At 34.6% G+C, this 25,732-nt stretch overlaps 1 protein-coding gene across 23 annotated transcripts in view; it reads left to right on the top strand.

Annotated features, from left to right (window-relative positions):
• DLG1 (discs large MAGUK scaffold protein 1) overlaps positions 1-25,732 on the top strand; it is a 267,124-nt gene that overhangs the window by 194,417 nt on the left and 46,975 nt on the right. For all 23 annotated transcript variants that reach the window (XM_060419292.1, XM_060419287.1, XM_060419286.1 and 20 more), the window contains 2 exons: positions 675-831; positions 13,668-13,770. In XM_060419292.1, coding sequence (XP_060275275.1) covers positions 675-831; positions 13,668-13,770 — 260 coding nt within the window. The remainder of the gene's footprint in view (positions 1-674; positions 832-13,667; positions 13,771-25,732) is intronic.

Below are 25,732 nucleotides of genomic sequence, written 5' to 3'. Positions count from 1 at the left end.
TCATGATTGTAATATGTCCAAATCAGTAATGGGATTTTATAGTTCATTCTTTTGTGTGGGTGAATTTGGGATAAGGAAGGGAACAAATGTGATTTGTGTGGCTACAGAATGAGCTTTGTCCTTGTTAGGGTCTGTCTGTCTCAGGAAAGTGACAGTAAAATTTCTCTTTATTTCTCTGAGGCCAAAATAGGGTCATAGCCTCAAATTATCAGAGGAGAGTGGAAATACAGTGACTGGCATAGGTCATTCATGGTTTATCCCTTTGAGACTGGAAAGGGACCTATGTACTTTCTCTAAACACAAAGGGATATCCAGTTATTTCAACATGTGAGAAATGGAGTAACTACTTCTTAGACAATCAACTTTTCATGAGTATTATTTTTTGAGTGGGCTCTTTATATCATTTATTAAAATTTTCACATTGCTTTCACCTTTTTATTTTAATTTTATATTTTGCTAAAAGGATTTTTAGCTTTTGTATAAAACTAGGATTTCTCTTTTTAATTTCTAGGCTTAGAAAGAATTTCTTTTCCCCAAAGTTTAGAAAAGTCCTTTAAATTTCATCTAATTTTCTTAATAGTATGGTAATATGATATATCAGTGGGGAATTCTCATTGATAGAATGTTAAGTTCTTTATATATTTTAAGGTATTCAATATTTTTTTCATTTTCAGGGAACCTAGAAAAGTTGTTCTTCATCGTGGTTCAACAGGCCTTGGTTTCAACATTGTAGGAGGTGAAGATGGAGAAGGAATATTTATCTCCTTTATTTTGGCTGGAGGACCTGCCGATCTTAGTGGAGAGCTCAGAAAAGGAGATCGTATTATATCGGTAGGATATGTTAATCAAAATAATGCTTTTACTATTTTAACTATGACCTGTTAATTATTAAAAATTTTTATATTCTAAAGATATGGAAGGTATTTTGGCTATCATCTTCTGACATTTTACAGCTTAATGTAGAGTTACAGTGTTGACAGGGAACATGTTCTGTATGATAGATTTTCTTTTGGTATTTCACTTAAAATATGTCAGTCTTTATGAATATACTTGAAGAAAGTATGCATTCTCTGTTTGTTGACTGCAAGGTTTTCTGTATGTCTGTTAACTCATCTTTGTTTCTTGCATAGTTCATATCTTCTTTATGCTTCAGTCTGTTGTTGCTTTATTATTAAAAATGGCTTTTAAAGTTTATGTGAATGGAAGGTAGGTCTAACAGTTTGTCCTGGCAGCAATTTTTCTCCTTGTGTATTTGAAGCTATGCTGTTAGATGCATCCAACTTTAGAATCAACTTTCCTTCCTGGTGAGTCCAAATTTTTTATCATTAAGTAATTATCAGTCAGATCTGATTTCTAGTTCATAAATTTTCTTCATCTATGTCTAATAAGCTCTTTAGGCTAAAACTAACTTTTTCATTTCAAAGTATCATTTTCTTTCTAGAAGTTCTAATTCTTTTTCAAATCTTCCTTGGTGGTTTTGGGAGAATCTTGACTATTTAAAGTTTGTTATGTTATGTTCTTTTAGGTTTTTCTTTTAAACCAATTTATTTTATACAGACGTACCTCAGAGATACTGCAGATTCAGTTCCAGGTCACCACCATAAAGCATATTGCAGTAAAGAAAGTCAAACAAATATTTGGTTTCCAAATACATATAAAACTTATGATTATGTTATATTGTAGTCTGTTCAGTTCAGTTCAGTGGCTCAGTCATATCCAACTCTTTGCAACCCCTTGGACTGCAGCACACCAGGCCTCCCTGTCCCTCACCAAATCCCGGAGTTTACTCAAACTCATGTCCATTGAGTCGGTGATGCCATCCAACCATCTCATCCTCTGTCATCCTCTTCTCCTCCCACCTTCTATCTTTCCCAGCATCAGGATCTCTTCCAAAGAGTTGGTTCTTCACATCAGGTGGCCAGAGTACTGGAATTTCAGCTTCAGCATCAGTCCTTCCGATGAATACTCAGGACTGATTTCTCTTAGAATAAACTGGTTGGATCTCCTTGCAGTCCAAGGGACTCTCAAGAGTCTTCTCCAACACCACAGTTCAAAAGCATCAGTTCTTCCACGCTCAGCCTTCTTTATAGTCCAACTCTCACATCCATACATGACTACTGGAAAAACCATAGCTTTGACTAGAAGGACCTTTGTTGGGAAAGTAATGTCTCTGCTTTTGAATATGCAATCTAGGTTGGTCGTAACTTTTCTTCCAAGGAGCAAGTGTCTTTTAGTTTCATGGCTGCAGTTCATCTGCAGTGATGTTGGAGCCAAGAAAAATAAAGTCTGCCACTATTCCCACTGTTTCCCCATCTATTTGCCATGAAGTGATAGGACCGGATGCCGTGATCTTAGTTTTCTGAATGTTGAGCTTTAAGCTAACTTTTTCACTCTCCTCTTATACTTTCATCAAGAGGCTCTTTAGTTCTTCTTTGCTTTCTGCCATAAGAGTGGTGTCATCTGCATATCTGAGGTTATTTATATTTCTCCCTGCAATCTGATTCCATCTTGTGCTTCCTCCAGTCCAGCATTTCTCATGATGTACCTTACATATAAGCTAAATAAGCAGGGTGACAATATACAGCCTTGACGTACTCCTTTCCCTATTTGGAACCAGTCTGTTGTTCCATGTCCAGTTCTAATTGTTGCTTCTTGACCTGCATACAGATTTCTCAAGAGGCAAGTCAGGCGGTCTGGTATTGCCATCTCTTGAATAATTTTCCACAGTTTGTTGTGATCCACACAGTCAAAATCTTTGGCATTGGTCAATAAACAGAAGCAGATGTTTTTCTGTACTCTGTTTCTCTTTTTTGATGATCGAAGGGATGTTGGCAATTTGAACTCTGGTTCCTCTGCTTTTTCTAAATCCAGCATGAACATCTGGAAGTTCACAGTTCATGTACTGTTGAAGCCTGGCTTGGAGAATTTTGAACATTACTTTGCTAGCGTGTGAGATGAGTACAGTTGTGCAGTAGTTTGAGCATTCTTTGGCATTGCATTTCTTTGGGATTGGCATGAAAAGTGACGTTGCCAGTCCTGTGGCCACTGCTTAGTTTTCCAAATTTGCTGACATATTGAGTGCAGCACTTCCACAGCATCATCTCTTAGGATTTGAAATAGCTCAACTGGAATTCCATCACCTCCACTAGCTTTATTCGTAGTGATGCTTTCTAAGGCCCACTTGACTTTGCATTCCAGGATGTCTGGCTCTAGGTGAGTGATCATACCATCGTGAGCATCTGAGTCATGAAGATCTTTTTTTGTACAATTCTTCTGTGTATTCTTGCCACCTCTTCTTAATATCTTCTGCTTCTGTTAGGTCTGTTAGATTAGCATTATGTCTAAAAAACAATGTCCATACCTTAATTTTATTTTATTGCTAAAAGGTGCTAACCATCATCTGGATATTCAGAAAGTCATAATCTTTTTGCTGGTGGAGGGTTTGAAGTATTTCAAGAATTACTAAAATGTGACAGTGACACAAAAGTGACACAAAGTGAACAAATGCTATTGGAAAAATAGCACCAATAGACTTGGTGAAAGCAAGGTTGCCACAAACTTTAATGCAGTACCTGTGAATACAGTAATGTAAAGCACAATAAAATGGGATATGTCTGTATTCTGTAAATAATATAATAGTTCTATTTTCTGAAGTTTAGGTGTGTAATACGTGTTACTTTATGATGACATGCTTTGTTTCCTTATGTTCTAAATTTTGCATTGTGAGCTTAATGTCAATAATACTTTATATGTTGGTATTCAGTGCTGCCTGAATTGGCGAGTGGTATTCTTTGAAAAATATCTTACATTGCTTATAGTAGACTCAGGAGCATCATCCTTATAACCATTTTTCCAATGAGAAAACTGAAGAACAGAGTTTAATTTGCTCACAGTAGCTAATAATACCTCCCCTTAACCACTATATTATGCTGTGTCATTTTGTTTTAATTAAATATTTAGGTAACACTTCTAAAATTTAGCATCTGAGATATAAGGAAAAACCTATATCCAAATCAGCAGTGCTGATCATTGTTAATAACTATTTTAAATCATTTCTTCAGTTTAAAGTAAACATCAGAAAATACTCTTCAAACCAAAATATATGTGCCTAGAACATGATAGGAAAAGCATTCCAAAATTTGGATCTTTTAATTGCCATATTCAGATCAGTCCCTCTTGCCACCTGATCCTTCCTTGCACATACTTAGATCCTTCTGAGGATCCTTTATAATTAAAAATAGACTGAAGCCAAGACAGAAAGGTGATGACTGATCATTTGCAAAAGAAGTACATCTCTCTTTTGTTTTAGTTGTTCTCAGATCTTGGTATAACTAGTTGATACTTGAATGAAACTCTTGGAAATTTGAGTCTTCAAATAGGCAGTGGTACTGCAATTGTAGAAAATATATTTGTATGCAGTGCAAGTAAGTGGAAATTGCTCTCAAATGTTTCAGGCTACAGCAACTAAAATAGCATAATACTAACTGAAAATAATGATTATTGGAATAGATTTTAAAGCAGAAGCACACCTTAGTTACATGGTTATAATATTGAGTGTCTTAAGAGACCATCACTCTTATCATAACAAACAAAAACAGTCTGGATAAGTTTATAAAAACTAGACTCACCAAGAGAACTGACGATTCAAAGTGACCTAGATAAATTGACTTCCAGACAGTAAGTAGCCCTTCATGGACAACACAGTGGCAGCTCCTCCTTGGAGAGTGGTAGGGGAGAGAGAAGGATTAGACAGATGCAGGAAGATAGCAGCCAAAACTTGACCCAACATGTAATGGCCTCAGTGGACTGGTCAAACTGATAAAAATTCTAAGAAGTCACAGAGCAAGTCTGTATCTACCTCCCTTCTCTTTTTCATGGGTCTTCACCAAGAACTTGGAGCTTGTAAACCAAAGGTTTGGAACCAGTAGAGAATTAAGAGAAAATTATTACTGAGTCACACAGAGCATCTCAAAATACAAGGCACCTGCCAATGAATAGAGAACTTTGAGATGAAGATCTGTGAAAACCAACCTCAGCAATTCTGTACTTTGAGCTGCTCAGGACCAAGAGTAGGAGGATATCTTTGCAACCCTGAGGCAGACAGCAGTTTCTTGGACAAGATGTATTAAACAGTAACCATTTAAAAAAAAAAAAAAGATGTCTTTAAGAAACCAAGTAGGCAAACCATACAGTAGGGAAAAAATATGCTCAGTACATATATATACAGAAAACTCATATCCAGAATATATTAACATATCCCACGAAGAAGCAATGAAAGATGAGTAAATTTTAAAACAAGCAAAAGACTTAAACAGATATTTTACAAAACAAGGTGTATGAATGGCCTATAAACACATGGAACAGTACTTAACATTAGGCATCAGGGCAATGCAAAAGCACAGTGAATAAGCACGTTTAGAGGAGTTTGGGAACAGTGTCACTTTTCTATATCTTGATTGTGGCAGTGGCTATACAATATACAAAGTTGTCAAAACTTTTTACCTGTATACTAAAAAAGATTACTGAATGTAAATTGTACCTAAATAAAAACATTTCTAAAGCCATAATGAAGTAGCATATCCTATCCAGTTGAATGACTAGAAGGGGAAAAAAATGATGGCAGCAAGCATTGACAAGAATGTGGGGCAGTTATTATTCATTACTGGTGGATATGTAAAACTATGCAATTGCTGCAAGAACTTCTGACGAAGTTTTAAAGAAATTAAACATACGTCTAACCTTATCACCCACATTTTACCTAAGAAATCGTTTGTTTACAGAAACACTATAATAGGAATGTTCATAACAGCTTATACATAATGACACTCAAGCAACACAGATGACACTGAAAAAAATTGTGTTGAGTAAATATAGAATACGCCACAAAAATACACACTATATTATAATTAATATAGTTATTATAAGATAATCTTATAAGACTATAAGATAACCATGAGCAAGCAACATAATTTATACTGATAAGTCAGAACATGGTTGGTGGTAATTGTATTGATTACCATAAAGAGGCATAATGGAGATTTCTAGGTTGGTAGGTGGAAAAGGTATGTTTGGGATTGTAATTTCATGGGCATATACAGTTGTCAAAAGTCCTTCCAGCTGAACTGTTTAAATTTGTACATTTTATTGCTTGTAAGTTATACTGTAATTCAAATTTTAAAAATGACCTTCAGTAGTATTCATATTAGTGGTAAGGAATGAATTTTTTAAAAAAATAAATGTTGGGCAAACTAGCTAGTTACTTGGTGGAATAAAATTAGCTTAGAGCCTCACTTCACACCTTGTGTCAAAATAAATTCTCAGTTGGCTTAAGAGTTAAGTGTGAAAAACTCAAAACAAAAATAGATAGATGTTTTGTAAATTTCCATGTGAAACTGTTGATCTGGGTTACTAACACACAGCTAGACTATGTTAGACTGACCGACCAACACAACCTGGCTCACTCAGAACTTTTCCAGTTTTAGCACTGAAAGCCCCACGTCTGGCAACCCCTCTAGGTGCAGTTTTAAAACTGAAAGTCTAAACAGTCCCAACCACTTGCTTGCCCTAATGTTACTATAAGTTACATACAGCTTTCTGTTTGGCAGTACGTATCAGTAATCTTAAAATTTTTAGTGGTTACTAACTTCTGTAGGGAAACATCCTAAGAAAAATAGAAAAGACGTTAGGATAAAGAGAAAAACATGAAAAAATGTACTAAAAACTAAAAGAAAACTATGGGACACTTGTTTAAGTACCTCTTTACATAAAATTTAACTATTTTCAATCTTCAACTCGCTATAGATCACCCCAAGGCTTTATTAAAACACAAATTCCTGGATTTCATTCCCAAAGTTTCTGATGCAGTATGACTTAGGTAGGATCTGAAAATATGTATATCTAGTGAGTTTCCATGAGATACTAATGTTGCTGCTCCTGTGTTCTTATACCCTTGTTATTAATGTTCTTAATGATAACCCATATTACTGAAAAAAGTATAAAAAGTTATTTGGGAAGTGAGAAAATAATGATTTCTATAAAATAATTCCCTTTGATATATTTAATGTTGTTGAAGACAGAAGCTTTTGAAATCAGAATTTATTACAGATGTTGAACACTACATTTTCCACTATGATATAAATGGAGGTATTACTATTATTTCCAATGATGCCAAGAATAGAGGAGAACATAGTTGATATGCACTGAAATTTTAGAGTCATGGAAAGTGACTCAAAAGACTTCAATAGAAATGCTGTCCCCCATAGAAACAATGAGAAAAGTGGCCAGACTTGTTAGAATAAGCTTTTTAGAACTCTGGAAATTAACCAAAGACTTAAAACAATTCAGGAAGTATTTCCTCAAGAAGAGGAAAGAAAAAAAAAATGCTGAATTTCCCTAAGAGTGAGGTTTGTGGAGTTTTTATTGAGTTTTATCAGTTTTAATTTCCCTGCCTTATTAGGGAAATATTATTATTTCCCTCACCATATTAGCCTTGGAAAATAGCCAAAATTTATGGTGAAAACTGGTGGCCTAAGCCAGTAAAGAAAGCAAAATGGTGGTAGAATATTCATAGTTTCCTTTCCAAAGAACTGTTATAATTTGACCTGGCTGGTGGTTCTTGGAACACCTTATTTTAAAGGTTCTCTGTATTTGACCTGATTCAAAGCTCCACCAATGCAAAAGCCTTTTCCCCTGGGCTAAGTGTCAAGATAATTACAGACGTATTATGGCTTTCTGAGACATTGCATAACATTTGGGGCAGACAGTAGACTAATTGAAAACTTAAAAGGAAAAACTAGGGAGAAACCTCCATAGGGCCTTTGAAAAGCTCTTATTCCTTGGAATCTAGGAGGACACATACATGTCCTAGACTGTATGCCTGCTCAGGAAAGACCTGAAAAGGCCCTAAACTCTCACTTCTGGCTGATTATGGGGCTCTGTGCACGAAGTGGGTAACGATTAAGGCAGAATTATCAATTGTCTAACTGATCGTTGAAGGCATTACCCAGCATGTACACAGAGCCTTTCAGCAAAGGGTCTGGTATTTAAGGAAGTCTGTGTCCAATCATTAACTAACCACTCTGTTAATCAGACAGAGACTTCAGTGGCACATATAACAAAATACTAACCTTATAGAATTTAGAAAAGTCCCCAAATGACTACCATAACAAACAGCAGTAATAACAAGCCCTAGATAGGAGATCTGATTTCCAAAATTGCTATTTATTTTTTTAATTGTCCAGTTTTCAACAAAACAAGGAAATAAATGCAGGGGGAAAAGAATCAGTAGAGACTGTCTCGACAAAAGCCCAAAATTAGAATACTAGATAAAGATTTTAAATGAGATATTTTAAATATGTTTGAAGAACTAAAGGAAACTATATCTACAGGATGAAGGGAAAATATAGGAATAGTATCTCACCAAGTAGAGTATGTCAATAAAGAGATAACTTTTATAAAAAAGAAACAAATTTTGGTGTTGAAAAGTACAGTAAGTGAAATCAGGAAAAAAAAATCCTCTTTGTCAAGCTCAACAGCAGATTTGACCTGGCAAAAAAAGAATCCACAAACTTTGAAGATATGTCTATTAAGATACCTAGGCTAAAGAACAGAAAGAAAAAAGAATTAAGAAAAATTTAAAAATTAACAGAGCCTCAGAGACTTGCAGGGATGCCATCAAATGTACCAGTATATGCATAATAAAGTCAGAATGATGGGAGAGAAAGGGACAGAAAGAATATTTGAATAAATAAGTAGCTAAAAGGTTCCCATATTTAATGAAAACATTGTGCACATCTAAGAAGCTCAGTGAACTACAAGTAGAAGAAACTTGAAGAGATCCATACCACGGATATGTTAATATCATAATCAAATATCCAAAGACAAAGAACCCTGTAAGTAAAGAGAATGACTTACTGCATACAGGGAATCTTCAGTAAGATTAACAACTAATCTCTTGTCAAAAAACATGGAGGCCAGAAGGCAGTTGTGAAAGAGAAAAGCCATTGTCCAAGGATTTTGTACCCAGTCAAACTATCCTTCAAAAATGAAGAACAAATCCCAGTGCTAGGTTAACAAAACCTAAGGGAAGTTAATCTCCTTAAGTTCTGTTATAGACAGTAAACCCAAGAAATACTAAAGAGAATCCTTCAGACTAAAAAGAGATGACATTAGAGAGTAACCTAAATCCATATGAGTAAATAAAGAACACTTAAAAATACATAGGTAAATTTAAAACAGCATAAGTGTATTTTTTGTTTGTAGCACTTTCCTCCTGTATAATTTAAACAGTGATTAAATAAAGCAATAATTTTAGATATCTGTTGATGGGCACACACACATTGTTTAAAAATGTAATTTATATGACAAGAGTACCACAAGGGATATATTAGAGCAGAGTTTTTATTTATTATTGAAACTAAGTTACTCCAAAGTAAATGGTTATACAGTGTTAATTATAATCTATCAAAACCACTAAGAAAATAACTCGTGTATATATGATTTTTAAAGGATATTAGAATAGTACACTGGAAAATATCTAGTTTACAAAGACATTAGTAATAAAGGAATAGACAAGCAAAAAAAGACATAAGGTGTGAAGAAAACAAATAGTAAAATGGATGACATAAATCTTTTCTGTTGAATAATGCATTGAAGGTAAATGCGTTATATACTCCAATTAAAAGACAGATATTAGCAGGATAGATGAAGAAAGATCCAGCTATATACTTTCTACAACAGACAAACTTTAGATTCAATCTTTGTTGAAAATAAAATGTTGGGAAAGATACGTTATACAAACAGTAACCAGGAAACACATAGAGTGGCTATACAAATATCAGACAAAGTAGACTTTAAGACAAAAATTGTTACTAAAAATAAAAGGACATTTTATATTTGTCATATAGATTAAACATGATATATAGTTGTATATGGGTGGTGCTAGTGGTAAAGAATCCACCTGCCAGTGTAGGAGATGCAAGAGACTTGGGTTCATCCTTGGGTCCGGAGGATCGCCTGGTGGAGAGCACAACAACCTACTCCAGTATTCTTGCCTAGAGAACCCCATGGACAGAGGAGCCTGGTGGGCTACAGTCTGTAGGGTTGCAAAGAGTTGAACATGACTGTGTAATTGCTGATAAATTCTAGAAAGAAATAAACCATTGAAACTGATTCAAGAAGAAACAGAAACTGTAACTATAGATCTCTAACAGTTAAGGGTTGAATTGATAATCAAAACTTCCCACAAAGGAAAAAGCCTATTGCCAGATGGCCTCACTAGTGTAGTCTATGAAATGTATTAAGAATTATTGACACCAGTCATGCACAAACTCTTCCCAAAAAAGGGAATAGGTGTGAAGAACCCTCCCCAACTCATTGTACAAGGCCAATTCATTCTTGTATCAAACCAAAAATATCATAAGAAGAAAAAACTCAATATCCCTTATGAATTTATATGTAAAAATTCTCAACAAAATAGCCATATGGATTCAACAGTATAAAAAAGGATTGTACACCAGCATTAAAAAAGATTTATGTACTATAAGTGGAATTTATCCAAGGAATGTATAGCTGGTTCAACATAGGAATGCCAAACAAAGTAAGACACCATGTTAATAGAGCTAAGGATATAAACTATCTCATGATTCAAAACCACCACCTTTACATCATAAAACCACCAAGCAAATTAGGAATAGTAGAAAACTTTCTCAACCTGATAAAGTGTGTCTATGAAAAACTGATAGCCTTTGTATTAATAACACTAAATGGTAAAACACTGAAAGCTTTCCCTCTGAGATCAGGAACAAGGGTGTCCACTCTTGCCACCTTTATTCAGCCTTGTACTGGAGCTTCTACATTGGGCTGTTAGGAAAAAGGAAAATATATGTTATTTGCAAACTCTATGATCTTATATACAGAAGGTATTATGAGATCTTAAAAAATCAAAGATAATAAACAAACTCAGCACATTTTGCGGGACAGAGAGTCACTATGTAAGAAACAGTTGTGTTTCTGTATACCAGCACTGAACAATCTGAACGTGAAATTAAGAAAACAGTTTTATTTACAGTAGTATCAAAAGTAATAAAATTAACAATATAGATAAATAAAATATGGAATATCCATACAATGGAGTAGATGATGAAGGTATAATAAGTGATGATGTACTAAATCAAGGATGAGCTGTGGAAACAAGCTAAGTAAAGAAGCCAAACAGAAATAACCACATGTTAAATATTTCTTTTATTTTAAATGTACAGAACAGACAAATTCTTAGAAAGTAGAGTAGGGGTTGCCAGGGTCTAAGAGGAGAGGGAAGAGGGGAAAGAATGCTAGCTAATAGGTAGTGGGGTTTGGGGGAGCTGATTAAAATATTTTGGATCTGAAGCATGGTGATGATTGTAATACTTGTGAATGTAGTGAAAACCACAAAAACACTAAACTTGAAAAATGTTAATTTTATATAAATTATATCTCCATATATTTTTAAGTGGTGTGTTTTTTTTTTCTTTTAATGACCACTATGTGCCTCTCACTACCAAGATTTCTTATAAGATATCCTTGATAATGTTTTACATTAAAATGTTTGGCATTATTTAGGAACATTTTAAATTTGTGGTCTTCTTAACAAATTATTCTGTTTTGAATCTATATTGGTTGTCTTCAGATTTTTTTCTGTAGGCAAAGACTTTGATGCTCAGGAATAATTCATTAAAAATTATAATATTTTCTACAACAATCTTTGAAAGTTTGTCTACCTTTTATATTTCTTCTCTAACTTTTTCTGCTAGAATTAGGATTTTATGTTCAATGTAAAGCTATTTATACATTGTGTTGAGTTTTTTATGGCTTTTAGCTAGAGATATTCTCTAATAAAACCACGATATGTTACATTCGTTTAGATTAAGGTTTTTGTGTCTTGATTTTCATTTGAAAGGTGTCTGCACGTATTCACTTAGTTACATAGTGATATCCTTTATAGATAATATAAAACATCAGGTCTTCACTGTTTTAAATGTTCTTTACATCCCAGAAATTTCTGGGCTGTAGTCAAATTTTATAAAATTGATGTGTAACTTTTAACAAGTTTTAGATTAGATGTTGAAGAAACAAACTTTCATATAAAAATTGCATGATAGTTTCTCTTCCTTTCCAAAAGTATTCATTAAAGGTCCCAAACATTGCTGTATTTTATTCATTGATGGTTCTTAGGGGAGAAGACCAACTTAAATATTTAAATTAGTTACATCTAAGTCTAATGCTCATATCAGTGTCCTGTTAAGTTTTTTTGTAGTGTACGTTTCAGTCTCTAAAGGTAGTGTACTGTGCAGTGTACTAGGTACTGGCAGCCTTTCAGAAAAAGGAATTAAGTTGCCTGTTCTCATGGGAAATAGATGAGGAAACAGTGGAAACAGTGTCAGACTTATTTTGGGGGGCTCCAAAATCACTGCAGATGGTGAATGCACCCATGAAATTAAAAAGACACTTACTCCTTGGAAGAAAAGTTATGACCAACCTAGATAGCATATTGAAAAGCAGAGATATTACTTTGTCAACAAAAGTCCGTCTAGTCAAGGCTATGATTTTTCCAGTGGTCATGTATGGATGTGAAAGTTGGACTGTGAAGAAAGCTGAGCACTGAAGAATTGATGCTTTTGAACTGTGGTGTTGGAGGAGACTCCTGAGAGTCCCTTGGACTGCAAAGAGATCCAACCAGTCCATTCTGAAGGAGATCAGCCCTGGGTGTTCTTTGGAAGGACTGATGCTAAAGCTGAAACTCCAGTACTTTGGCCACCTCATGCGAAGAGTTGACTCATTGGAAAAGACTCTGATGCTGGGAGGGATTGGGGGCAGGAGGAAAAGAGGACGACAGAGGATGAGATGGCTGGCTGGCATTACCGACTCGATGGACGTGAGTTTGAGTAAACTCCAGGAGTTGGTGATGGACAGGGAGGCCTGGTGTACTGCGATTCGTAGGGTCGTAAATAGTGGGAAACGACTGAGCGACTAAACTGAACTGAACTGATTCTTCTGGAGTGGGATTGATCACCTCACCCAAGGAAGGTCCTCATGTTAAAAAAGAAAAGAATGTCGTCTTGCTCATTTAGTAACATTTGTTGTATTTAATGTCAGTCTGTGAGATCTGAGCTCTTTTAATACTTGAAGTTATTGCTTTCCAGTTACTCCAAAAGAATATAAGGTTTAGTTTAGGAAAGAAAGGAAGAGAATTGAAATTGAGACTAATAATAGTGAAAATATGACGGGAGTTGAAATGATGCTATAAACAAAATGAATTTCCTTTTCATCGTTTGAGTTACTAGTGAAATGAAATACACAAAATGATGACACTTTTGACTTTTCATGTTGTCAAACTAAGGGACATTTCTCAAGAGATTGGTAGCCTTCTAGAAACCTAGGGGGAAATGTTTTGGTTTTGTTCACTTGACAGTAAACATAGTATTTTTAGTGAATAAAAATGTTTTGATTGATAGTAATCTTTTGTTTTACTGTGCAATATATTTTTAGTAAATCAGAACAAGAAAATATTTCAGTCATAAAATAATTGCAAGTAATTTTTTTAATGTATGCCTTCTTAACAAACAGGCAATTATGATTTCTAATTAATGTGATGGTTTTCTTTCAAATTCAATATTTGATTTGATTTACAGGTAAACAGTGTTGACCTCAGAACTGCCAGCCATGAGCAGGCAGCAGCTGCTTTAAAAAATGCTGGCCAAGCTGTCACAATTGTTGCACAGTACCGACCTGAAGGTATTAATTTTTTCTTGTTTGTTATTATTTTTTATTTCCGTTTTTAGAAGTCGTCTTCTTAATAATGGTTAACTTCCGAAGCTTAGCTTTCTCTTTGTGTTTTTGTCTGATTCATTAATCTGTTACTTTTTGTTGCTGTTGCTGTTTAGTCACTAAGTCATGTCCAACTCTTGGAGCCCCATGGACTGTAGCCTGCAAGATCTTTTGTCCATGGGGTTTCCTAAGCAAGAAAACTGGAGTGGGTTGCCATTTCCTTCTCAAGGGGATCTTCCCGACCCAGGGATTGAATCCACATCTCCTGCATTGGCAGGAGGGTTCTTTTCCATTGAGTCACCAGGGTAACCCTGTTATTTGTTTAGTTAGAATGTAATTCACCATCCAGATCAAAGTGCTTTTAAATATAATATAGGAACTTGTATCTGCCAGCTCTTTGAATATTTTATCATTATTTGGATTAATTTTTAAATGTTAATTTTTTAAAATCTGTCGTCTAACCAAACACATACTTTTAAATATACCTTTTACTAACTCAGTGGTTGAAAAGCAAAGATAGTCTATTAAGTTATCTCAATTTTTTCTGACTTTTGAATTAGATTATATTTATTAATATCAAGGTTAAGATATTCTAATAGCTTTTATTATTACTTTTAAAAAAAGAAAGAATACAAATTTGGAATATGATATGTTTCTAAATAGTGAAGTCTTATGGATTTAACCTTGCCAGGTTCCTGCTGGGAGATGATAATGGAAAATTTGAGGTCATATTAAGCATACACGAGACTCTAGTGTACATCAACATAAACACTTCAGTAAAACCTCAGTGGAATTTAAAAAGCTTAAACACCCAAAAGAATACATAGCATACTAGTTAGTGTTCATAAACAAGGTGAAGAAGGAAAGAATGATGTGACTAAAGGAGCCAGGCAAAACATTCTATAATTTGGCAATATTTAGTTTAGTTACATTTATTCTTTTCTTGGAGCAGAATTTATTTCTATAACAAAACCCCAATATGTGTTTTAACGTGATCAAAGTAGTATATTGGGCATTGTTTGCTATTTCATAATATAATATTTATTATAAACCATAGCATTCTAGGTTCATAACTGAACAAGAACAAATTCATTTATGTAAGAGGTAAGTTCCAAATAAATCACATTAATCAAACAAATTAAGGAATAATAGATGAAGTCAGAATGCCAACTTATTAATTTTTGTGAGAAACAAAAGCTGCCACTGGGATTTAGCCATGCTTTTATCTTCTGGCCAGCATGTTCTTGCCAATAGGTATATTATATGGAAACCAAATACAAAATCAACAAGGAAAATAAAATGTAAACATACTTCTATCCATACAGCTTCACCTAGCATTAAGCAAAACTAAGAAGACAGGTGTAATATCTGGGCAACAAAATACAGGTAAAGGCTATTTTTGATCTGGCAAAAGCTACATGGAAAGAAGAGAAGGGTAAAAACATGAAATGTTGAGAATGCTCAGTGGTAACCAAACTTAAATTGAACTTCGTAAAGGTGAGGGGCTGTAAATCCCTTGTTTATAGCAGGGTACATGGAAATTGGAGTAGCAAGCTAGCAAAAGCCATCCTTGATGTGGTTTTGTTGAGAGAACTAGGGGGACCCATATTTGGTCAAAACCATCTGTGTTGCTAGTATCAGATAAGTTGACAGTTTTTTGCTTCTAAAGGATGTAAAAATATGCTTCCATCTCTACCCTGCACTCTAAACTTTCTGGTCCAGCCAACTCATTCAGTAATAAGCAGTTTAAAAGGAACTGACCTGGCATTCATACAGAGATACTAATAAGAAGAGGTGGAAACAAACAACAAAGCTTATTGGCAGGAGGAAAAGATGGCTTAACAACCAGAAGAGATTGATTTTGAACTAGCATAACCCAGGAAAGAAGAAAGCAAACTGTTTTCTTAAGTTGAAACACAAAGAGAAATTATAGAAAAAAAATCAATAGGGGACATAAAGGATACAATAGGAAAAGTAAACAAAATGAAACAAAAGCAAAGAGAATTTTTAAAGTTTAGAGAGAAAAAAACAGGTTATTTTATATATATATATATATATATATATGAGAAAGTTGCTCAGTCGTGTCCGACTCTTTGCCACCCCGTGAACTGTAGAGTCCATGGAATTCTCCAGGCCAGAATACTGGAGTAGGTAGCCTTTCCCTTCTCCAGGGGATCTTCCCAACCCAGGGATGCTGTATTATATTATAGCATATAATAGACTTTCTGGAAAAAGTAAATTTTTTTAAAAGAAGAGAATAAATGCTTGAACTTATAATTCACTCAAGAAAACTTTCCTCAATTAAGAAAAAGTGCATCTTTATATTGAAAAGACACAGCATGATAGAAAACTTAGAATGGTCAAAATCCAGATATATTGTAGTTAAATGTTTATCAAGAATCTTCTGAAACCCAGTTAAAAATATTACCTTATTAATAAGGAGATAAAAATTGATTGATAAAAGAACTGCTTTAATGCTTGGTGAGCATAGATCAGGTCAAGGGTCTTTAATTTTATCAATGGTGTGTTTAGTGACTCTTGATTAAGCCTAAAATCTACCTCTGTATACACTAGGCATACTTGCCACTGATGGCTGGCAAAGGTAGGCTTCTTTTGTCCTAGGATAGGTATTTTGTGGGCCTAGGAATCTCCTTTTCAGGTTCTCTTTTTCTGTGCTTGTACTCTGGTTTTGTTGTTCTTTTTTGTGATTTCTATGCTTTTCTTCTGTGTGAAACTTTCTGATTGATACTTTTTCTTTAGTTATATTCAAAACTTTGAACTTTTCTAATCTTGATGGAGCCATTTTTTTATCAAGGAGAATTTGCATCCAGTGTTGCTTATTCAAGTAGCTACTATTTAGCAGACGTCTTCTGTTTTAAGGTTAGACTCTTATGTTAATTATTCTTGTGTATATATCTTTTTCCCCAAAATATCTCCTAAACACCAGACATTACGTCTTATTTGATTTCTTCCGCTGTATTTCTCCCTAATGTTTGAAACTGAGCATGTCTGAAACAATTCTTTTACTCCTTCAGTAAATGGCATTTCCACTGATGCTTAAGTCAGAAGACTAGGACTCAGCCTTGACCTCCCTTCCCTTTTCTCACCCTCTTTCTTGGCCACTAACCTGACCAAACCCACTATCATATCTTACCTGAACTTTTCTAATAGCCTCCTTACTTCTTTCTTGTACTTTCTCCAGACCATCAGCCAAAATCATCTTTTAAAATAAAAAGATTGGATTGTATCATTTCCCATTTGAAACACTTCCAGTTATGCTCTGAATAAAATCCTAATAGAGCCTACAAGGCCATGTGTGATTGAACACACTTTTACATGTTTGGCTCTACTGCACTCCCTCTAGTCATTTTTTTGCTCCTTAAGCTCTAACCATATAGTCCTTCTCTCAGACCCTTGATTACAAAAGGTATTTTCCTAATTCTCTGTTCATTCTGTTCTTAGAATATTTTCCCCCTATTATTTATATGATTGGCTCCCTCTTATGAGTCCGTTTCTTTTAGCACTGTTGATATTTTTCACACAACACAACATAGTTTATATGTTTATTTAGGTGCCTATTTGTTTTTATTTATTTAAGCCTTGCTTTGGAGCTTTATGAAACACGTAGCTCTATCCCTATATACAGATGATGATATAGACTCAAATAAAAGCTAGCAATAGCTAGGATTCAGTCCCAGGTCTGTTGCCTTAAAAAATGTAAGTACTTTTCACAAGGAATATTTTGATAAGTGTTTAGCCTGGCAGTATTGATTTGTACTGTTTTTTTTTTTTACCACAGCTGTGGTGTCATTGCCTAATAAACACAAGGTAAGTACCGATAGAGCACAGAAAACAAACATTACCTTAGAAACTCAAAAGGAGGTAAATCATATTGCATGCTATACAGGGGAAAATGCCATAGAGTAGGATTGGAATTTAACTGGAAGCCTAATGAATGGGCAGGCTTTCAGTGGGCTGAGAGAAAAAAATTACATTCTATAAAGAATGACAGAAGACCAAGGATAATAGAATTAAAATTTTAAAGCATGTTTTGGGTACTTTGAGAACTTACCTGTCCTCTTTACAGTATTGCTACTTACCTTATGTTTGTTCATTAGGCAGTGACACAATGGCTTTATGTTTTAATATTAATTAATTATGTAGTTTTAATGTATTTTTGTCATACAGCACTTAAAAAAAAATTTCCACATCATTAGTCTGTAACTGCTGTGAGGGCCAAGGATATAAATTAAAGATAAGAGTCAAATTTTCTTTCTCAGTGAGAGGGCTATTTTCCAAAGTACAAACGGAATTGCCTGATATTCTGATAATTAGTCATCTCCTTACAGTTAGTATCTTCACTTTATTAAGACAAACCCCTTTGGATTCTCTGCTTCATTGATAATCTGACATATATACATACGTGCAAAGAGGTAAGCATCTTTGGTCAGAGCGAGTTTTTATCTTTCAGGATCTATAGCTTGCCTATTAGTCATCCATGAAATACTGTTACAAATTCTTCAGCCTATATACTTTAAACTTTTATGACATAGGCTCTAAGTATGAAAACCTCTACAAAAACATTTAGAAGGACTTTATCTCCTACCTCCCCTCAGTTCTGCTAACTCCAAAAATAAGCAACAATATATTTTTTAGAACTTTACTACTGGTCATTTTGGGGAATTACAATCAAATCAAACACAAGCACTGGAATTACTATTCTAGTGTTTTACTACATATCCAGAATTTACGAACTTTTGACAAATGAGTTGGGTGATAGACTGTAATAGAAAAAAATATATGCCAGATATCTAACCATATTTATTAACTCTTTTAATTCCCACAAAGCCCTATAAAGTAGGCACTTTTAGTGCTATTTTCATTACAGTTTAATAAAATAAGGTACAGGAAGGTTAAGCAACTTGCCAGTTACACAGCTGTTAAGTGGTTAAAATTTATTCCTAGCCCTTTGTAGAGAAGAAGAAACTTTTCCTCAGCCCTTTTAGTTTTAGGGGCTGGGATCTATGAAGTAAATTTACAGAAGACAGATTAACAGAAGAAAAGTTTTTATTTTGTATGCATACAGGGGGCCAACAAGTATGAGAAGTAACTAGGTCATTAAATTGTCATTGTTCAGGTGTTCAGTTGTGTCCAATTCCTTGCGACACCATGGACTGCAGCACCCCAGGCTCCTCTGTCCTCCACTGTCTCCTAGAGTTTGCTCAAGTTCATGTTCATTCGGTCAGTGATGCTGTCTAACCATCTAATTTTCTGCCAACCCCTTCTTTTGTCTTCACCTTTTCCCAGAGCAGGGTCTTTTCCAATGAGTCAGCTCTTCACATCAGGTGGCCAAAGTATTGGAGCTTCAGCATCAGTCCTTCCAGTGAATATTCAGGGATGATTTCCTTTAGGATTGACTGGTTTGATCTCCTTGCAGTCAAAGGGACTCTCAAGAGTCTTCTCCAGCACCACTGTTAAATGGTTAAAGTTAAAGACTTACCTGCCTAACAGAGTTTGGAAAGGGGAGTGGAGAGAAAAGTCTTCTAATGGAAAAACAAATAGTTTTCTTAAGGAAAGAAAAGAACATTTTTAGGAGAAAGTTTGTGACAGTGTTTGTCTCTACAGTAAGAATAGTCTTTCCACCTTCCTCGAGGCCATAAAGCTCCCCAAGAAAGGAGAGTTATTATACAATAGCCTCGTTTCCTAGAAATTGCTACTTCTATTCATAGAAGGAAAGCTCTAAAAAGGCTTTTTTCTGTGTTTGTTGAATGTCAAATGTCCTTAGCTTAAAATAATCTTTGTGACAACTCTGGGGTTCCAAATGGTCTCCATACGTTGAATACTTCTCAACCACATAGTAAAGCTACTTCCCTTCACAAAAAGTTCTAAACTTAAATATTTTATCTCACTGTTACTCATTGTATACTGTAACTTTCAGACCTTATTTTTTGTTTCAGAAATAATTATATTGCAATGATATGATAAAAGAAGAAGAGCAAAGGGAAAGAATTAAACATATATTAAATGTATTTTCTTTCCCAGTGGATAAATCTTAAATTTGTGAGGTATTTTATTTTGTTTTCATAGGAGAAAAAAACATTTTCGAGATTGGTGTTGCTGTCCCTAATCTTCAAGTGACTAAAGCCTAGAAAAGCTGAGAGGTTTGGCCAGAGCCACTTTTCTCAGTTTCAAAGGTTTGATTTAAATCAGAGTTACAGGGATGGAGTTTTAACACATCTTCTCATCTTATTTTCATAAATACTTTTAGTAGCAACCAGAAAATTTGGAGACTGAATAGAGAGGTTGTATTGGATTAGTAGCATTTCTTTGCAAGCACTTGTCATTTCTTAAAGTGATGTTCTGTAGCAGGCTCCTAATTTAATTTTTTTCAGTAACTTACTTTCCTTCCTATACCTTTCTAACTTTTTCCTAACTACTTAAAACAACCAGCCTGACTTGTGACTCAGAAACTTTGACTTTTTGTTTCGAGACAAGTCTTAGTTAGTATCCATTCTCTGACAGTTGTTGCTCTCAGATGTTTAATTAATATATTTCATTACAGAGTATGGATGAGTTTTATTCTTCATAGATGGGATTGCAAGCTTCAAAGAAATTAGAGGAGATAAAATTTCTCCCCTCTCTCTTGCCACCTGCTTTCTTCTACCTTTTCACTTCTAGTGTGGAGACACAAACTAAGATTAGAAGTTGAAAAGGGAAATAAAATGCAGAAAGTTGGCTATTAAATGTTGTCTCTCATCTTGCAATCATACACATACTGTTTAACTTATAGCCAATAGTTCAGAGATTCCCTAACATATTTCATGACAGGGAATATAGTTTGATTCAGAAATTTCTGAAATGCTTAGTGGAGATTATCTCTTAACATTTTACCTCTCTCCAGTGGTAGCTTTCCTGAAATGAGTTGTGGTGTAATTTCTAGAAGAGGGATGCAAATCACTTAACAGGAAAAAAGAAATGAGACTCTTCTTCCAAAATAAAAAGAAAAGATAACAGAGGTTGAGTATAAGGTGAAAATTGTTAGAGCTGAAAGTATGAGTTAATTGAAACTAAAAGAAAAGATAGAAATCTTAGGTAAATAAAATGGGAGGTTTAAAGGAAAACTAACTTTGAGGAAAGTATTAAAGTACATTCAAAACAGGCAGATGGTTATGAGGAATTGTTAATAGTCAGTAAAGACCATAAATATGAAAATCTGAACAGAGTGAACAAAATCAGTAAGGCACAAATTTAAAATATTGTCAGGAATTTACTTTAGGTCTCTAAAATCTTAAGTATTGAATATCTGAGCTTTAGTTGCTTTGTAGTAACTTAGATCTCAGCAAAGAACATTTTCTGCCTCACTGTAAAAGGTAATGTGATCTTTTTACAGAAAGTTTTTAAATTTCTAAAATGTAGAATACTAGGACTTTGGATAATTCAATAGGCAAAATGGCTGAAAACAACTAATAATGCTACATAAAGTATAATGAACATCTAATTAAAAGCGTTGGAGTGACTTCCCTGGCTGTCTAGTGACCAAGATTCCACACTGCGAGTGCAGGGGCCTGGGTTCAATCCCTGTTCAGGAAACTAGATTCGACAAACGGCAACTAAGAGTTCACATGCCGGAACAAATATTGAAGATCTCATGTGCTTCAACTAAGATCTGGTGTGGCCAAATAAATAAATAAATATTTTTTAAAAAGCATCAGATCACTGCACTGCCAAGACAATAAGGAATTATCAAACAAAAAGTGAAGGGAAACTGGGAACTCAGAGAGCTAAAGAATCACAGAAGTCACTTCTGAAAAAGTTCAGTGAGGTACTATCTTACAAGAGTCGCTTGTTAAACCTTCAGAAATTTTGCAAACTAGTTGTTAAACAGTGATTATTAAAAATAAAATTATACAAGTGTACAAATATATTTTTAAAAGATTAAAAAGTTAAAGGTTAGAAAACTTTAAAAATAAGTGATAAAACTCATCATTTCCTAATAGTTTTCTAGGATAGCCACTAATATGATCCTATGGGGATAAAGAGAACATACAAAATAAGATAGTAGATTTATAACTGAATCACCCAGAACTTCCTCCTCCTCACTCCCAGAAAAAAATTAGAATGGCAAAATCAGATGAAAAGATATCCCTATGTGCCCCAAACTACACACAAGAATAAACAAGCTGTCAACAGCTGTAAGACCCTGTGATAGTGATATCAGCATCTGTACAAGGAGAAGTGATAGAAGCCTGAGAGTCAGTCTGTACTTATTAAAAAATGCAGTTGATTAATTTGAGAACAGCATCTGAAGCTATAAGGGTTTTTGCACAGTCTGTATGTGAGTGCAAGGTATCTCAGTAAGGTGTGAAGGAGCTGGATCTGTCTGAGCCCCTTGGTACAGTTAACAGCTATAGCTCCATTTTAGTTAAATGCCTCTCACTAAGGGAGAACTTCTGGAAGGTCCAGATGAATGGGAGGAAAAAACAGTACCCAGAAATCTCACAGTGTATGGGATATATCTTTGAACACTTGACAGAAACAGCAAAAAGGAGTTCTAGAGCTGTGAAGATCAAAACTTGAAAAATCCTGACCCAATACTCTTTATCTTTAATTGAAACTTCAAGAAAACTAATTTACATAAAAATGAACAACAGGAAAGGATCAAGATTGAATCCAATGGAAACCTATTTGAAACATGAATATAAGGATCAGAATAATGTCTCTACAGTGAAAGTATGCCAGAAAGACATGCCCAGAAAACAAATGAAAGGTATAACCTAATATTGCAAAACAAGTTAAAGAAAACTGATGATGATGTGGAAGAAAAATGTAAATGAGTTAATAGAACTCAAATTATTACAAATAAAGAAGCATTTTATTTCAAAAATTAATTTTAGAAGGAGTACAATAGTTATTTAAAGCAAGTAGGTAAAAAACAGGAAATTTTTAAAAATAAAAATTAAAGAATTCTTTCCTTTCCACATCCTGATCAATTTTGTATTAAAACCATTGTATGTGAAGAATAGCAAGGTAGTTAGGTGCATTGCAAGACCAGGAAGGTAGGGGACAGCTATGGTAACCCAATAGGACTGACCCCTGATGAGGGCAGAAGCTGTCCAGGTGTAAGAAGTGGGAGCCTGAGCAAAATGAGATGGTTACACATTGGACTGGTCTGAATCCAGTCTGGAAAGTAGATGGTACTAGAGACAGAAGACTAGTTACATAAAGATATTGATCAAATGAATATTTATTTTAAGGGTATTATTATCTGTAACTTTCACTGTTTGAGAAGAGAGTTACAGAAAAGGGGAAAAATATATACCATATAATACTAAAATTTGAAAAATTAGTATGAACATATTGTTTTCCATTTATACAAATATAAACATTATAAATGTATATCTATTTTAGATACATATATTGTAATTCTCTAGCTCAGTCCACTGAAAAGGTCTGGGCTCAGTGCCACCCCAGTAGCAGTCAGCACACCTAAGACTCAGATCTTGGTTTCTAAATACTCAGTTCAGTTCAGTTCAGTCACTCAGTCATATCCGACTCTTTGTGACCCCTTGAATCACAGCACGCCAGGCCTCCCTATCCGTCACCAACTGCCAGAGTCTGCCCAAACCCATGTCCATTGAGGCAGTGATGCCATCCAACCATCTCATCCTCTGTTGTCCCCTTCTCCTGCCCTCAATCTTTCCCAGCATCAGAGTCTTTTCCAATGAGTCAACTCTTCGCATCAGGTGGCCAAAGTACTGGAGTTTCAGCTTCAGCATCATTCCTTCCAAAGAAATCCCAGGGTTGATCTCCTTCAGAATGGATTGGTTGGATCTCCTTGCAGTCCAAGGGACTCTCAAGAGTCTTCTCCAACACCACACTTCAAAAGCATCAATTCTTCGGCGCTCAGCCTTCTTCACAGTCCAACTCTCACATCCATACATGACCACTGGAAAAACCATAGCCTTGACTAGACAGACCTTAGTCGGCAAAGTAATGTCTCTGCTTTTGAATATGCTATCTAGGTTGGTCATAACTTTTCTTCCAAGGAATAAGCGTCTTTTAATTTCATGGCTGCAGTCACCATCTGCAGTGATTTTAGAGCCCCCCAAAATAAAGTCTGACACTGTTTCCACTGTTTCCCATCTATTTCCCATGAAGTGATGGGGACCAGATGCCATGATCTTCGTTTTCTGAATGTCTCTACTTTCAAGATGATAACAATCACCGAGAAACATTCTAATAAAATTATTGAAATTAAAAGAAAAATATTTTGGTGAAATTGCAGGCCCTCAAAACATGTTTTTAAAAAAAAAGAAAATGTTGTCATCAGAACTTCATCAGCAGTGGTTTATAGGAGACATTGCAGTCAATATACTTAAGAATCAGAGAAAGAAACTGAAACAGACGGGCTTGAAATATTAAGGCTGCAATCAAATATATTAGTGAAGAATTAGGGTTCACAGAACCCTTCCTGAGAAGAAAGAACAAACTTCAAACACCCAAAATGATGGTAGAGATACTGATATAAAGACTGGTATTAGTAATTAAGATAGTTAATAAGGAAAAGAATGTATAATACGAAAAAACTGTATGCTGTGACAATTTGGAGAAAATGCAGTTATCAGAAAGTGGGGGTAGAATTGTTAATATTGATAATAATAACATAGAATAAACTTTCTGATTGCTTTAAAGTTATTAACATAAACGGATAATGTTTCAAATCAGATTTGGGGAGATTTCTCATAGTAGGGGCCAAAATCCAAACAAAGGGTTATTGTTAGAACAGAATAAAGATTCCTAATTTTATGTTTATATATTTACTTTTATAAATATATAAATTTTATGTAGATATATTTTATTACGTGTATATAAATGTTTTATAAACATGTTTAGTAAAATAAATTTTATATAAATACTTTATGTATTATATTTAAATAATATATATGATCCCTTGTTTAGGAATCTAGTGTGTGTGTATGTATATATATATAAACATAGAAAGGCTTGTCCATGTGTGTGTGTATATATTCATGAACAAATAAAATAGACTGTACAGTGAGACTGTGTTCTAGTTACTGTTACTTCATAACTACCCCTAAAGCTCAGTGGATTAAGATAGCAATCATTTTATGGATTCAGTAGATTAGGAATTCAGCCAGAATTTTGGCTTGGATGGTCCTTGTAGCATAGACTGAAGTCACTTAATGGGAGTCAGCAGGTGGATAAGCTACTTCGGAAGCTCCAATATGGTTTCACTCCCCTTTTCTTGTGACTTTTGGTACCAGCTAAAGGTTTAGGCTCAGAGCACTATTGCATGACCTCTACAAAGTGGTGCTTGGACTTCCTACATGATCCCTGGCTTCCTCCAGATCAAGCACCCCATGAGAACCAGGAAAAAGTTCCACAGACTCTTCTGATCTAACCTGGAAAGTCACATATGATCATTTCTACCATATTCACTTGCTTACAGTTGAGTCATAAGACCAGCCCAAATTGAAGAAGGGGATTAGACTTCACCTCTTGATGGGGAAATGGCAAGGTCACATAGTACAAGACCATATGGAATGCGAGGCATCCTTGGAATATATAATCTGCTTCAGGCTATTTATATAAAAGGCATATTTATAAATATATTCATATATATTCAATATATAAACATAGAATAGTATGACTAGAACTGGAGTTCACACACACAACTTCAATCATATCAAAAGTTAACTCACCTTAATTGTTTAAAGAAAACAATTTTCAGATTTGATAGTAAAGCAAAATCTAACCCTATACAGTATCTTGTTGTAACAGAGACAGAGGTTAGAAATAAAAGAACCATGTAGCTATAAAAAAAAAAAAGGAGGGACATCTGTATATGGTGTGGAGCATTCTTACTATTATTGCAGTAAGACCACTGCTATACTTATTACTGAATAAA

The sequence above is a fragment of the Ovis aries genome, chromosome 1 (assembly GCF_016772045.2).
Source record: "Ovis aries strain OAR_USU_Benz2616 breed Rambouillet chromosome 1, ARS-UI_Ramb_v3.0, whole genome shotgun sequence".
Lineage (NCBI taxonomy): Eukaryota > Metazoa > Chordata > Mammalia > Artiodactyla > Bovidae > Ovis > Ovis aries.
Note: the sequence above shows the minus strand (reverse complement) of the source record. Positions and strands in the feature narration are given on the sequence as shown.